The 15,152-nt window shown below is 59.2% G+C and overlaps 1 protein-coding gene across 2 annotated transcripts; it reads right to left on the bottom strand.

Moving 5' to 3' along the window:
• Positions 1 to 516: 516 nt before the first annotated feature.
• LOC140900926 (uncharacterized) lies at positions 517 to 13,470 on the bottom strand. Of its 2 annotated transcripts, none has more exons than XM_078849658.1 (2): positions 13,367 to 13,470; positions 517 to 3,737 (listed from the first exon to the last, which is right to left on the bottom strand). In XM_078849658.1, exon 2 carries the CDS (start codon positions 2,546 to 2,548, stop codon positions 1,211 to 1,213), a length of 1,338 nt encoding a protein of 445 aa, XP_078705784.1. In that variant the 5' UTR covers positions 2,549 to 3,737; positions 13,367 to 13,470; the 3' UTR covers positions 517 to 1,210. The 2 variants fall into 2 exon arrangements, with proteins under 2 accessions (XP_078705784.1, XP_073175029.1); XM_073318928.2 differs by lacking the exon at positions 13,367 to 13,470 and adding an exon at positions 6,877 to 8,086.
• Between the last annotated feature and the right edge of the window lie 1,682 nt (positions 13,471 to 15,152).

The following is a 15,152-nucleotide window of genomic DNA, read 5'->3' as shown; positions in this document are numbered from 1 at the left end:
AGCCTCAAAAGGGGATGGGGAGCAAAAACCAGACCCAGACCCCCTCTTCTGAAAATACGGGGAGGCATGGTGTCCGAGACGCACCTCATATGGACCAGCCACCACCTGCAAGCACAGCGCCCCCTCCTGGCTCCACCCCAACCCCTCCAGCAGCCAAGGGGGTGCAGCTTGTACCATTCCTCCCCTATGTAACCATCCATCCATGCCCCCACATACCCATCCATCCATCCATCCCCATACACTTTCCTCTCTGTCGATCCCCATGCACCCCTGCAATCTATCTATCTATCCAATGCCGTACACACCTACCTATCCATCCATCCACATACACCCCTCTATCTATCCATCCCGTACAGCCTATCGCCACACTCCCCTCTATCTATCCATCCATCCCCACGCACCCCCTCTGTCTATCTATTTTCCTCCCTCCGTACACATCCATCCATCCATTCAACCTTCTTCCCTTCTCTCATTCCACACCCTCCCCCCACAGTGGCTCCACAACACTTCGGAAAATCTTTTTGGGACATTTATTTGGATTTTTTTTTTAAAAAGATACAGTTTTATTTTCATCAAATGTTCCCCGACTCAGAAAATCCCCCACCCCCAGTGAATCCCACTGGCATCAAGAGAGCTGGCTGGCGGCGTTGCTGGTGAGACAGTCCCAGGACGAGGGAGGCTGCTGGTCCCAGGCCCTGGCTGCACCCCACTGTCACCATCCTGGGGGCTCCAAAGCCAAGGGGGTGGGGGGGATGAGGAGATCCTGCTTGGTCCTCCCCCTTCAAGGCCAGCCCCACCCAGCACATGGGGCTCAGACCTCAGCTTGGTGGGAACCGTCTGACAGCTCCCAAATCTGTGAGCTCAGCCAAGTGGAACCTGCTGCTCTCCAGATCCCCAGACCTAGCAGGACGGGGATTTTGCTTCTCACCGGATCCCAGCCGGGCAGATCCCCGGGCCCAGCAGAACAGGGATCTCTCTGCTCACTGGATCCCAGCCGGGCAGATCCCCGGGCCCAGCAGAACAGGGATCTCTCTGCTCACTGGATCCCAGCCGGGCAGATCCCCGGGCCCAGCAGAACAGGGATCTCTCTGCTCACCGGATCCCAGCCGGGCAGATCTCCAGGCCCAGCAGGACAGTCAGTGTTGGCTTTGTCCACGTCACCTGCCCAGGCAGTCGCTGTTCAAGGGCTGTGCCCCGCTAGAGGGCACCGTCATATGGGCCTGGCACCCTCATTGTGGCAACTGCCCCTCCACCCGCCGGCAAAGTCCCCGGGCTCCAGCCTGTTTGAGGGGGGCAGGGGGCTGCAGTAGAGCAGTCTGTCCAGGGCGCCGGCGGCGGGGGGGTGCCCGTTGAGGAGCAGTGCCTGCCGCACCAGGGCCGCCATCTCCTCGTGCCTCTCGCTCTCCCAGTCGGCTGGCGCCTCCTGCTGGCAGCCGGTGGCGCCAGGCTCAGGGCCCAGGTCCTGGCCACCGCTGCTGTGGGCCCGGCACTTGAGGCGCAGCTTGTGGGGCAGAGCAGCCAGCTTGACGTCCGGGGCGGGCGGGTAGGGGGCGGGCGGGCACCCCCAGCCGGGCTCCTCCCCACTCTCCTCGCTGGAGTAACCTGCGAAGGGGGAACTCAGCTCGACCACCATCTCCGTGGGCTCCGGCCTGGCCTCCCGCGCCGCCTCCTCCCCAAGGAAGCCGGCAGGGGCGCCATAGCCCTCAGCCCGTGGGCAGCCATACGGCTCGGGGGGGCCCTGCAGCTCCCCCTGCTGGCAATAGGCCTCACAGTCGCCATGGCGACCCCCGGGTATCTGCTGGGCATAGCTCCCCAGGGCCTTCTCCTCTTCTTCCTCCTCTGCCCCGTCCCCCTGCTCCGGCACCCCCCAGGCTCGGGGCGGCTCCACCGCGGTGAAGCCGTTGGCGCTGAAGAGGATGACGCCCCGGGAGGCCGGGGCCTGGGGGTCGGGGGGGCGCAGCGCCCCATCATCCCCCCGGGCCCGGCTCACGGCCTGTGCCTCCCCCGGCGTCCGCGGCAGCGGGCTGTCCCGGGAGGAGCCGTCGGACATGTCGGAGAGGGAGCCCCGCGGCGAGTATTTGGCTCCGGCGGCGTCCCGGCCGGGCTGCTCCGTCTCGGACGAGTCCTCCGAGTGCTGGGCCCGGGAGGAGGCGCTGGAGTAGCCACTGCTGCCCCCGCAGCGCTCCCGGCTGGCGGCGCTGAGCTGCTGGCTCTTCTCCACGAAGGCGGCGGTGCTGAGAAGCCCAAAGCGCAGCTTGAGCTGGAGCAGCTCCGTCTTGAGGCGCAGGTTCTCCTCGTTGAGCGCCAGCACCCGGCTCTCCAGCACCAGGTCGTTGAAGCGCCGCTTCTCCCGCGAGCGCTTGGCCGCCTCGTTGTTCTTCCGGCGCTTCTCCCAGTAGCTGGCGTCCTTCTTCTCGTCCGAGATGAACTCCCGCTTGCGCCGGCAGCTGGCGCTGGCTTTGCCCTTCAGTGCCCGAGCCCGGGGCGTCGCGCCCTCCGGGGGGACGCCCCCTGCCACACACTGGGCAGGCGAGCGGAGACCCTCCATCGCAGGGCCAGAAATAGAACCCAGGGCACCCCTGCTCTGACCCTCGACACTCCTTTGGCGCCCTCAAAGAGCCCAGGACGGTCGCCGGCGAAGGGTCGGGACGCTGAGGTTAGAGATGGCTCAAGAACTCACCCGTGGGTCTCCGCCAGCGGGATATAGGTCCACAGACATCTGTCACCAGGACACTGCGCCCTGGATCTCTGCCACGGGGTTAACACACCCCAGATCTCTGCCACAGGGATATGGGTCCACAGACATCTGCCACTGGGACACTGCGCCCTAGATCTCTGCCACGGGGATATGGGTCCACAGACGTCTGCCACCGGGACACTGTGCCCTGGATCTCTGCCACGGGGATAACACGCCTCAGATCTCTGCCACGGGGATATGGGTCCACAGACGTCTGCCACTGGGACACTGCACCCTGGATCTCTGCCACGGGGATAACACGCCTCAGTTCTCTGCCACGGGGATATAGGTCCACAGACGTCTGCCACTGGGACACTGCACTCTCTGCCACGGGGTTAACACACCCCAGATCTCTGCCACGGGGATATAGGTCCACAGATGTCTGCCACAGGGACACTGCACCCTGGATCTCTTTGCCACTGGGATATGGGTCCACAGACGTCTGCCACCAGGACACTGCGCCCTGGATCTCTGTCACCGGGACACTGTGCCCTGGATCTCTGCCACGGGGATAACGTGTCCCAGATCTCTGCCACGGGGATATAGGTCCACAGACGTCTGCCACCAGGACACTGCACCCTGAATCTCTGCCACAGGGAAAACGCGCTCCAGATCTCTGCCACTGGAACAGACGATTCTCACTAGCTCCTCAGCCCAAGCAGTTAACAAGCCCGGTGGCCAGGCAAGCTGCTGCCGTGAATGGCCCTCCAGCTGCGACCGACAAGCCACGATGGGCACCTTCGGGTGCCAGCAGGTACATTGGGGACCTGTGGACCATCTTCTGGGTGCCTGGAGGAGCCGCTGTTGGGGGCGGTTCAGGCTCGGCTGGGTCCCTTCAGTGCCTGCTGGCCGCGCTGGGAAGGGGCTGGCCCCCGGCCCCCGCGTCCTGCTCCGGGAGGCTGGCTGCGGAGACGCGGCTGGGCTGCGGGTGTTGTGGGATGTGAGGCGGGCAGGGGGCGGGAGCTGTGTCAGGTCCGGGAGGAGGAGGAGGAGGGAACACCTAGGAGGAAGGACACGGAGGGCGGTTGGAGCATGGCCCAGCACGTCACACCCCTCTCCGCCGCTTACATAAGCCACAGGCGAGCAGGTCTGGGCAGGGCGGGAGAGGCCTCTGGGCCCAGCGGGCAGCGTGCCCCACATTCCGCCCCGCTACGGCGACGCGTGTGCCATGGCCTGCCGGGTGCCAGGGCTGCCCCAGCTACACACCGCGCACCAGGCATACACACACACACCACACAGCTACAGAAATACACACACCGTACACACACACACACACACACACACACAGAGACACACCACACACCAGGCATTCACACACACCACACAGCTACAGACACACACACACCGTACACACACACACAGATACACACCGCGCACCAGACATTCACACACACCACACAGCTACAGAAACACACACACCGTACACACACACAGACACACACACACACAGATACACACCGCGCACCAGGCATACACACACACCACACAGCTACAGACACACACACACCGTACACACACACAGACACACACACAGACACACAGATACACACCGCGCACCAGGCATACACACACACCACACAGCTACAGACACACACACACCATACACACACACAGACACACACACACACACACAGATACACACTGCGCATCAGGCATACACACACACCACACAGCTACAGACACACACACACCATACACACACACAGACACACACACACACACAGATACACACTGCGCATCAGGCATACACACACACCACACAGCTACAGACACACACACACCGTACACACACACAGACACACACACACACACACAGAGACACACCACACACCAGGCATTCACACACACCACACAGCTACAGACACACACACACCGTACACACACACACAGATACACACCGCGCACCAGACATTCACACACACCACACAGCTACAGAAACACACACACCGTACACACACACAGACACACACACACACAGATACACACCGCGCACCAGGCATACACACACACCACACAGCTACAGACACACACACACCGTACACACACACAGACACACACACACACAGATACACACCGCGCACCAGGCATACACACACACCACACAGCTACAGACACACACACACCATACACACACACAGACACACACACACACACACAGATACACACTGCGCATCAGGCATACACACACACCACACAGCTACAGACACACACACACCATACACACACACAGACACACACACACACACAGATACACACTGCGCATCAGGCATACACACACACCACACAGCTACAGACACACACACACCGTACACACACACAGACACACACACACACACACAGAGACACACCACACACCAGGCATTCACACACACCACACAGCTACAGACACACACACACCGTACACACACACACAGATACACACCGCGCACCAGACATTCACACACACCACACAGCTACAGAAACACACACACCGTACACACACACAGACACACACACACACAGATACACACCGCGCACCAGGCATACACACACACCACACAGCTACAGACACACACACACCGTACACACACACAGACACACACACACACACACAGATACACACCGCGCACCAGGCATACACACACACCACACAGCTACAGACACACACACACCATACACACACACAGACACACACACACACACACAGATACACACCGCGCATCAGGCATACACACACACCACACAGCTACAGACACACACACACCATACACACACACAGACACACACACACACACACAGATACACACTGCGCATCAGGCATACACACACACCACACAGCTACAGACACACACACACCGTACACACACACAGAGACACACCAGGCATACACACACACCACACAGCTACAGGCACACACACACACAGAGACACACAGACACACACACACCGCGCACCACACAGCTACAGACACCACACACACACAGACACACACACACAGAGACACACCGCGCACCAGGCATACACACACCACACAGCTACAGACACACACACACCGTACACACACACACCACACACACAGAGACACACCACACACCAGGCATACACACACACACACACAGAGACACACCACACACCAGGCATACACACACACCACACAGCTACAGACACCACACACACACACACACACACAGACACACCACACACCAGGCATACACACACACCACACAACTACACACTGTGCAGACACTGCACACCACACAGCTGCACACCGCACACACACACACTATACATGGTGCACACCCAGTGCACATTGCACACACACACTAGACACTGCACACCGCACCAGTACAAACTGCACACCACACAGCTACACCCATCGCACTGCACGCACACACACTACATATGCACACACCCTGCGCCCAGCTACACACTGCGCACCACACGTGCACCGGCACGCACACACTGCCCACTGGGTGAACACACCGCATGCACGCCACACACTGCCCACAGACGCACACTGTATAATGCCTGCCACACAACTATCCAACACGCACGCCACACCACACACCGCAAACACATCACACACAGCGCACTGTACATGCTGCACCCCGCACACGCTGCACACACACAGCGCACACCGATCACACACTGCACCCCACACAATTACACACTGCACCCCACACAGACACTGCACAACACACAACACGCACTGAACACGGTGTACATCACACATCTGACACTACACTGCACAGCCACACGCACGCACACCCCACACAATTACACACTGCACCCCACATAGACCTGACACAAACACTGCCCAACACCCACACTGTACCATACACATGGCACACATTACACAACTACACACAGCACCCCCCCCCACACTGCACACTTACCATTACACACCCCACAGAGACACCACACACACACACGGCCCAACACACATTGCACACCGTGTACGCATCACACACGGCACAAGGATCCAATTACACCTTGCCCCCCACACAGACATCACACACCGCCCAACACACACCATACAGCTAACACCACACTACACACCACACCCCCTACCCACCAGGCACCCGCCACACACAGTACCCCATGCACACAACATCACACAGTGCCACACACACACACACACACACACACTACACCCCCACCTTGCAGCGCCCCTGCTTTGACTGCCAGGGCGGCTGTAATGTGGCACGTCCGAGCAGTGGCAGGGCAGCCGGCCCGGGCGCGTCCACCCTGGGCAGAGGGGAGCCCTGAAAGCCAGACGAAAAGAGCGAGGCGGCTTCCCACTCTCCTTCCTCCCCTGGCCTGGCTCTTTCCCGGAAGGAGGCCAGTGGGGCTGGAGCGGGGAGGTGGGTTGCACAAGGCAGGACGCCCAGTGGGTCACAAGAGCCCGTTGTGCAACTGACCCAGTCCCGGGGAGGAATATTTCCAACCCCCTGGGCCGAGCCGGGGTGTGTGTGTGGAGCAGCACGCTCGGCCTGTCCGCCCCCGCCCGCGCGAGCCAGGCCGGCAGATGTGAGCACTAGGAATATAGGTCAGTAAACATTGAATATTTATCAGCCCCGGCAGTCAAAACAGGTCCGCTGCTGGCATATTGCACAACGCCGCTGCTTAGGCCCGGGCACGTCGCCAGCAACCTACTAGCCTAGAAAGCAGTTCTGTGCGAAAGTCAGAGGAACAATGGGGCTATGGGGCGGGGAGGAAGTGGGGGGATTGGAAGCAGCAAAGGGGCCTGGGTGGCTTAGCTCCATGCTGCTGGGTCCAATGCCGCCCGGAGAGATGATCTAAGCAGGAGCTGAGCCAGGAGGGGAGAAAAACGGGAGGTGGAAGCTGTGGACGGCAGATTCAGGAGATGCAGCCTCCATCCTCAGGTGTGCTGAGAGATCTGGGGCAAGGCCCAAGATCACCAAAGGGGTTTAGGTACCTTTGGGACCAATGGGAGTTAGGTATCTCATGCCCTTGGAAGACCGGGGCCAGATTTTTAAGAACTTATTTAGGGCCCAGTTTGCAAAAGCGTCTGCCCCTCACCAAGCCACCAGGTTCCACCATCCAGCCTGCTGCCCCTTAAATCGCTCTGGGCCTCAGTTTCCCCATCTGTAAACGGGGGGATAATCCTCCCTCCTTTACTTGTCATTTATTTGGTGTATTACGGTAGCACCTAGGTGCCCCAGTCATGGAGCAGGGCCCCACTGCGCTAGGTGCTGCACAAAGAGCATCAGAGAGAGTCCCTGCCACACGGAGTTTACAATATACGTTGTAGACACAGGGGAGCAGAGGAAACTGAGTCAGAGAGAGCGGCAGGGACACCAGGTGACACAGCGGGTCAGTAACAAAGCTGGGAAGAGAACCCAGGTGTCCGGTGCCCAAGCCACAAGCCCCCCCTGCTAAGCCCCCATCCTGCTCCCTGCTCCACAGCGCCCCCTACTGAACTGCCTGCAGCATGGCATTCTCCACTGAGTCTCTCCCTGCACTTCCCACCACCTACTCTGTTTTCTTCTCTTTTTAGGTCAAGGCTGTAAGAGAATTTCCACCCAAACAGGGAGGATCCGCCCCAGGCACTGGCCCCGTGTCCTCATGGCACATGGAGCCCTTGGTGGGCTGGTCCGGGTGCATACTCCAGGTGAGGGCAAGTCTGGGCATCGCCTGGCTGCACTGGTATGAAGGGCACTGCTGACCTACTTCCCAGCTCTGTGTCGTCACCCTGGGCTACCGGGTTACCTAAAGGCAGAGACCAGCCCCCTCCGGCAAAGTCGGCTCCCAGGGAGTCTGTCTGGGCTACTTTGGTCAGTCTGTCTGTCCATTCACCCTTCTTTCCCCATACACCCCATCATCATCCATCTATCCCTCCTATCCCTCCCTCCCCATACACATCCTCCATCCATCCATCTATCCCCATACACATTCATCCATCCATCCCTAGCACAACGGGGTCCGGGGTGCTACCGTAATACACCTAATACATAATGCGCAGCACCCAGCACATGAAATGCTCATTCACTATATTACACCTAATAAACAGCAGTCTACCAAAAGGTAAACAAAAACTAAGGTCCTCTTATGTCACATGACTCCAGGAGCTGGTGCGTTAGAAAAACACACACCATATTTTGGGTGAGCTGGTGACAGGTCCGCCTGTCTCCCTACCCCCTCACGTTCCTTCTCGGTGCCTATACGTGCCCCCAGGTACCTCTCAGGAGGTAGCTGCATGCAGTCCGCCCACCCACCGCTGCGTTCTGCTCAGGCTCGGCCCTCGCGGCTCTGCCCTACTAACCCATGAAACCAGAGCTAAGGAACCAACTCAGCATCTGCCTTGGCCAACCGGGGCGTTCCCATGGCAGCCAGCGTGGGCCGGGGGTTACATCACCCGAGCTGCAGAAGGTGAGGGAGTGGGTCAGGAATGGGGCGGATCTCTGCTTGCCAAGGCCCCAGCTGGGTTTGAGAAGGAACTATCCCCAGCTCGGGTGTGACTCTGGAGTGACTCTCCCAAGGTCAATGGGGGCAAGCCACAGGAGAATCAGATCCCAGGCGATGGGAGAAGTGTGTTGTCACAGCAACTGCCCTCCCAGGATCACACCAGTCTTCTCCAGAGCTAGGAGCCTATGCTGCCACAGCTTGAGCAACACCCAATGCCTCCTACAGGGACCCTGCCGTGTGGCGGTGTGTGTGAGAGAGATTGCGGAGGTGTTAGGGGGTGTCAAACCCACACACAGAATCCCCCGTGCACCCCTCCACGGCCTGCTGCTAACAAAGGAGGGGCTTTTTAGTACAAGGGGACAGATCCTCAGCTGGTATAATGCAACGTAGAGACACAGGAGTCCTGGTTCCCAAAGCCACCTGTACTCTAACCACTAGACCCCACTCCCTTCCCAGAGCTGGGAACAGAACCCAGACGTCCTGGCTCCCAGCCCCCCTACTCTAACCACTAGACCCCACTCCCCTCCCGAGCTGGGAACAGAACCCAAGTGTCCTGGCCCCCAGCTCTAACCACTAGACCCCACTCCCCTCCCAAGCTGGGAACAGAACCCAGGTGTCCTGGCCCCCCAGCTCTAACCACTAGACCCCACTCCCCTCCCTGAGCTAGGGATAGAATCGGGGAGTCTGGATTCCCAGCCGCACACCACCCTCTTGACTCAGGGAAGCCCTGGGCATCCCAGCTTGGCCAGGATCCTTCTCCACAGTCCATGTGTCCCCCCCCGAAGGACCGTACACCCCCCAAACTCTGGGGCCCCTGGGTGAGTCCCTTGAGGAGACAAGGCTGTGGCTGGATCCATCCTGCCCCCGGGGAGTCAGTCCTGCCTGCCAGCCCATGGCTGGGCCCAGGGCTCGCAGCACCGGCCCCCAGGAGCACAGCCCCTTCCCCCAGGCTTCCAGCGCCTCCCGATGTAACTTTATAGAGCGCCCCGCTCGCTTGCCACGCAGGGATGTTCTGTCCCTGGCGGGGCTGGAGAGGCACCATCGCTCCCCATGGCACCATCCCCCTGGCTGGTGAGGCCTCTGGGCCAGCCCTGGCTCCTCACCCCTCGCCAGGACCTGGACCCAGCCAAGCAACGGGCCCATACAGCCTATATTTGCCTGACCCCTCCCTGTGCCTGGGATCAGGATCAGGCCCATGGGCCCACCTAGCCCTGTATGCCCCCCACCCTAATCCACCAGGCCCCACTCCTCCCACAGCCAGGGAGAGAACCCAGGAGTCCCAGGCCCCAGCTTGAACCACCAGTCTCACTGCCCTCCCAGAGCCAGCAGCCCTAGGCCACCTTCCCAGCCATGAAACGCTCTGAACCCTTTGATCCCAGCCCTGGCCCCGCCCGCCCTGTGCTGTTATCAGCCCCACACCCAGCCTGTCCCCTGCTCTGGGAACAGCACAGAGCGCGAGCCACACGTCCCGGCCGGCCAGGATCCCGCCACCCCCCCAGCGCTGAGCTACCCTCACTCCATGGGGATGGGGGTGGGACAGTCACCCCATGAGACAATGGGGAGGGGAAGCTTTCAGTGCTAGCTGCATGGGAGCCAGGACTCCTGGGTTCTGTTCCCAGCTCGGGGAGGGGAATGGGGACAAGTGGTTAGAGCCGGGGGCTGGGAGTTAGGACTCCAGGGTTTTGTTCCAGCTTGGGGGGCAGGAGTGGGGTCTACTGCTTAAAGCAGGAGAGAACAAGGGGGTCAGGACTCCTGGCTTCTGTTCCCAGCTCCAGGAGGGCAGTAGGGTCAAGTGGTTAGAGTGGGGTGGGCATTGGTTGCTTAAAGGCCTCAGGAAGAGGATATCCAATTTACCTGCCCCTTCATCTGCCCAGATACCACGGTGATAGGCTCTCCCTAGCATCACAGGAAGATCGGACTCAAGTCAACCCCAGCCCTGGCCTTTGAGCCGAGCTGATCCTGTGGTGGGGAGTTCCACTGGTCAATCTTCCCCTAACCAGCTACCCGGAGACTCTTCCCAACCCCATCTCCCGCTCAGCAGCATTTGGTGCTCAGAGACAACCCCCGAGATAAAGCTGGGATCCCTGCATGGCCCATGGGACCTGTGGCTATAAATCTGAGGCCGCCATGGGTGTGTAGACCGTGCCCCACCCCCCATACAAAGCCTGGTGGCAGCCTGGGGCTCGCCCGTCACCTTGGTGGAGTATGAGCCCAGCTAGCTAATGTAACGTCATCGCACACTAGCCAGGATCGGGGCCCCTCATCCAGAGACTGCCCCAAAGGGCTCAGCCCAGCCAGGTGGGGAGAGTCGAGGTGGGTCGCTGCCCCACTGCTCTTTGGTTTGACTCTGTGAGGGGAGAGGAGGAAAGAGCAGGACTGGGGGGCAGATTTGAGCTATCTCAGGCTGGTACCAGATGGGCACACGCCCCCCCCCCATTTCCCTCTGCTGCTGCATCAGACCCTGTCCCTATGCCCACCCCCAACACAACAGTGCCTCCAGCTCCATCTGCCCCACAGACCTGGCCCTCACGACCTCATCCGCCCCTGCTAGCTGGGATCGGAGCAGGGAGGGAAAACCACCATGTAAACCTGGGGAGAGGGGTGCAATATGGAGAGTGTGTGTGTAGGGAGGGGGTGTCTGTGTGTGTGTAGATGGGGGTGTGAGGGTGTGGGTGTACTGGGGATATCTGTGTAGATGGGGGTGTGAGGATACTGGGGGATGTCTGTGTGTACATAGACAATGGGTGTGGGGGGGGTGTCTGTATGTGTGCGTAGATGGAGGTGTGAGGAAGTGGGTGTACTGGAGGATGTGTGTGTGTGTGTGTGTGTGTGTGTGTGTGTGTGTGTGTGTAGAAGGGGGAGTTCTGCGTACACAGAAAGTGTGTGTGTGTTCACGCACAAACTTCACTCCACACTTCCCAGGCAGCGTTCCCCTGGTTTGAGATGCCGGGACCCCAACTTTGCTGCTTCACAATACACCCCTGCACCCCAAATTTATGGGTGTCCTCCAAAGGGCCAAATTCACCCTCAGCAGAGAGTGCCAAAACCTTCTCCCTCCCTCACACACCCACCCCACCCTGGCTCCTTTTGGCTTGGCTGTGCCTGCTACACACACCCAGCAAAAGTAGGTCAGGATTGAGGGGAGTGACTGGGAATGAACAGGCAGAGAGCGTGTGTGTGTGTGTGTGTGTGTTGTCAGGGCTTTGATCCAGCAGGGCCGATTCCCTGATACAGGAGAGTTCGGGGAGCGTTGTGGGAAGGATACTCCAGGGAACACACATATACACCACAAACAGATGCACACACACATAATTACACGCACACAGAACACAGAGAACATGTGCACACAGTGTATCCAGACACAACACACAATAGATACACACACAACAGAGCACCAGTGAATCATACCTACAAGCACACATGAAACACACTCGAGATATACACAATGCACGTATACTGCTTTACATACATGCAACATATATACATGACAAGAAATACAACAGGAATACACACAGCCACAACACAGTTACATAACCACACAAGACAAACATATACACAGAACATGATATGTATACACTACATACACACCATATACACACACCACACAACACATACACAATGCACCCCCAAATATACACAACACATCATACATACACCCACAACACAAACCACAATACGTACACACCTTCAACCACAAAAAAACACATCACACACACACTACACAGACAACATGCTTATGCACAGAACACACAACACAGGACATACACAATATACAGACAACCTGCAACACACACAGCAGAATACATACATCATACCCACCCCCTAAAAACATACACAACGCATCATACCAACACAACATGCTTAGACTGACAACACATTACACAGACAACATGCAATACACACAAAATACAATACATAACACGGAAAACACAACACAACCCCCCCCAACCATACGAAACACATCATACAATCACAACAAGCTTAAACACACACACGACACTCCCCCCACACACGAGGCAATACAATACACACTGCACACAGAAGAAACACAATGCACACCCGAAATACACAAAACATAACACTCTTAGCCACCCAACACACTTCTCACACACACACACACACACACACACACGACACCCCGGCAAACACACGCGCCCCCCTCCATGCGCGCGCGCGGTACCCGACACCCCCCGGCCCCCCACCGCGGGCAGGGCTCGGTACCTCTCGGGCCGGGCCGGGCCGGGCCGGGCCGAGCCGGGCCGGTCCCTGCGGGCGGTGGCGGCCGGTCCCTGCAGCCGGCGCACGGAATGTGTGTTACTGGGTCACCCGGTTGCATAACAGCCGCTTGGCGCCTCAGTCACGTTCTGCTTCGCAACACACAAAACGGGGGGGGCTGGGCCGGGAGCCAACGAGCGGCGGGGGGGGGGGGGGCGGGGATATTTAATCCACCCAGAAGGCGAAACCACCAGCAGCGATCGGAGCCCAGCCCAGAGGCTGGGCAGCGGGGATGGGCGCGCCCCGCCCCCCACCGGGGGCCGGGCTGGCTGCTGGGGAGGTGCGGTCTGCCCGGCTCCGCCCATGGCAGGGATGGGAGGGGCGTGAGGGGGGTGGCCTGTCGGGATCCCCCCCACAGAGGAGATGGGCTAGGGGTGGGGTTTGTCTAAATGCTCCCCCGGGCAGGGAGGGGGGAGGTGCCTGGACACCCTCCCCAGGAGATGGGCTAGGGGTGGGGTTTGTCTAAATGCTCCCCCTGGCACAGTGGGGGGAGGTACCTGGACACCCCCACCCCCCACAAAAGAGATGGGCTAGGGGTGGGGTTTGTCTAAATGCTCCCCCTGGCAGGGATGGGGGGACGTGCCTGGACCCCCCCCCGAGGAGATGGGCTAGGGGTGGGGTTTGTCTAAATGTTCCCCCTGGCACAGTGCGGGGAGGTGCCTGGACACCACCCCCCCCAGAAGAGATGGGCTGGGGTGGGGTTTGTCTAAATGCTCCCCCTGGCACGGTGGGGGGAGGTGCCTGGACACCCCCCCCCCACAGAAGAGATGGGGGGTTCCTGTCGGATCCAGTTCCCCTTTCCCTGATCTTTCTTCTTCCGCCTCTTGCTAGCTCACCGCTGACCCCCACCCCAGGCATAAATGGGGACTGACTGTTGAAGTCGGACCAGTAGGAGCCAGGAGGGGGTCCTCTGGTCTGCCCTCCCCACACCCCGCTTCTGTCTCTGCCACTTCCCTGCCTCCTCCACCCACCAGGATTTGACTTGGGATGGCGCCATCGTTACCTGGCGCTGGCTTGGGGATGCATTAGACCTGGGGTGGGGGATGAGGAGCGGAGAAAAGATCTGCTCGCATCCAAGCCCAGGCCAGGGGGTGCTCTGGGCCCATGGAACCAGACCCCCCAGTCCAGGCCTTAAACTGACCCTAGATGAAACACTCCATCCCAGAGGTGGCTGCACTTCAGCACCGGGCAAGGGACCCCTATATAAACAGTCCCATTTAAGCTGGGGAAAATCTATCCCAAAGGGGGTTACAAGTGCTGGAAAGGAGGCAGAGGGCCAGAGCCCTTTCTCAAGCTTTTAGGCTCCACAGATCCCAAAGCACTTTACAAAGGAGGAGTGGCAGTGGGGGAATTTCCCATAGTGTTGCTACGAAGTGACTGACTTGCCCTGGGACCATTCCCTGGGGGCTGCAGAAGGGTCACATCTGCTCCTGGAACAAAGCAGGAGCCCGGAGCTCATCAGGATCCTGCCAGAGGAGGACGAGGGACCGAGAAGTGACAGGAGGCAAGACAAGAGCTGGGTTTTTGCCACATGCCGGGATGGACAAGGACAGTGCGAGCCAGAGCCAAGGTGGTTTCCACAGCAGCATGGCCGGGTGGAGGCCTGGTTTGAGCCCAGCTGGACTTTGTCTTGTGCTAACTTAAGGACTTTCCGCTGCCATGTTCCAGCTGACTAATAAATCCGTTCTTATGTTCTTAAGATTTGTTCAGACTTGTACGTTCTTCCAGCCCG

Source organism: Lepidochelys kempii, chromosome 20 (genome assembly GCF_965140285.1).
Source record: "Lepidochelys kempii isolate rLepKem1 chromosome 20, rLepKem1.hap1, whole genome shotgun sequence".
Classification (NCBI taxonomy): Eukaryota; Metazoa; Chordata; order Testudines; family Cheloniidae; genus Lepidochelys; species Lepidochelys kempii.
Note: the sequence above shows the minus strand (reverse complement) of the source record. Positions and strands in the feature narration are given on the sequence as shown.

Coding starts and splice junctions, on each gene's coding strand:
- LOC140900926 (XM_078849658.1), bottom strand. CDS start 2,548: ATGGAGGGTCTCCGCTCGCCTGCCCAGTGTGTGGCAGGGGGCGTCCCC.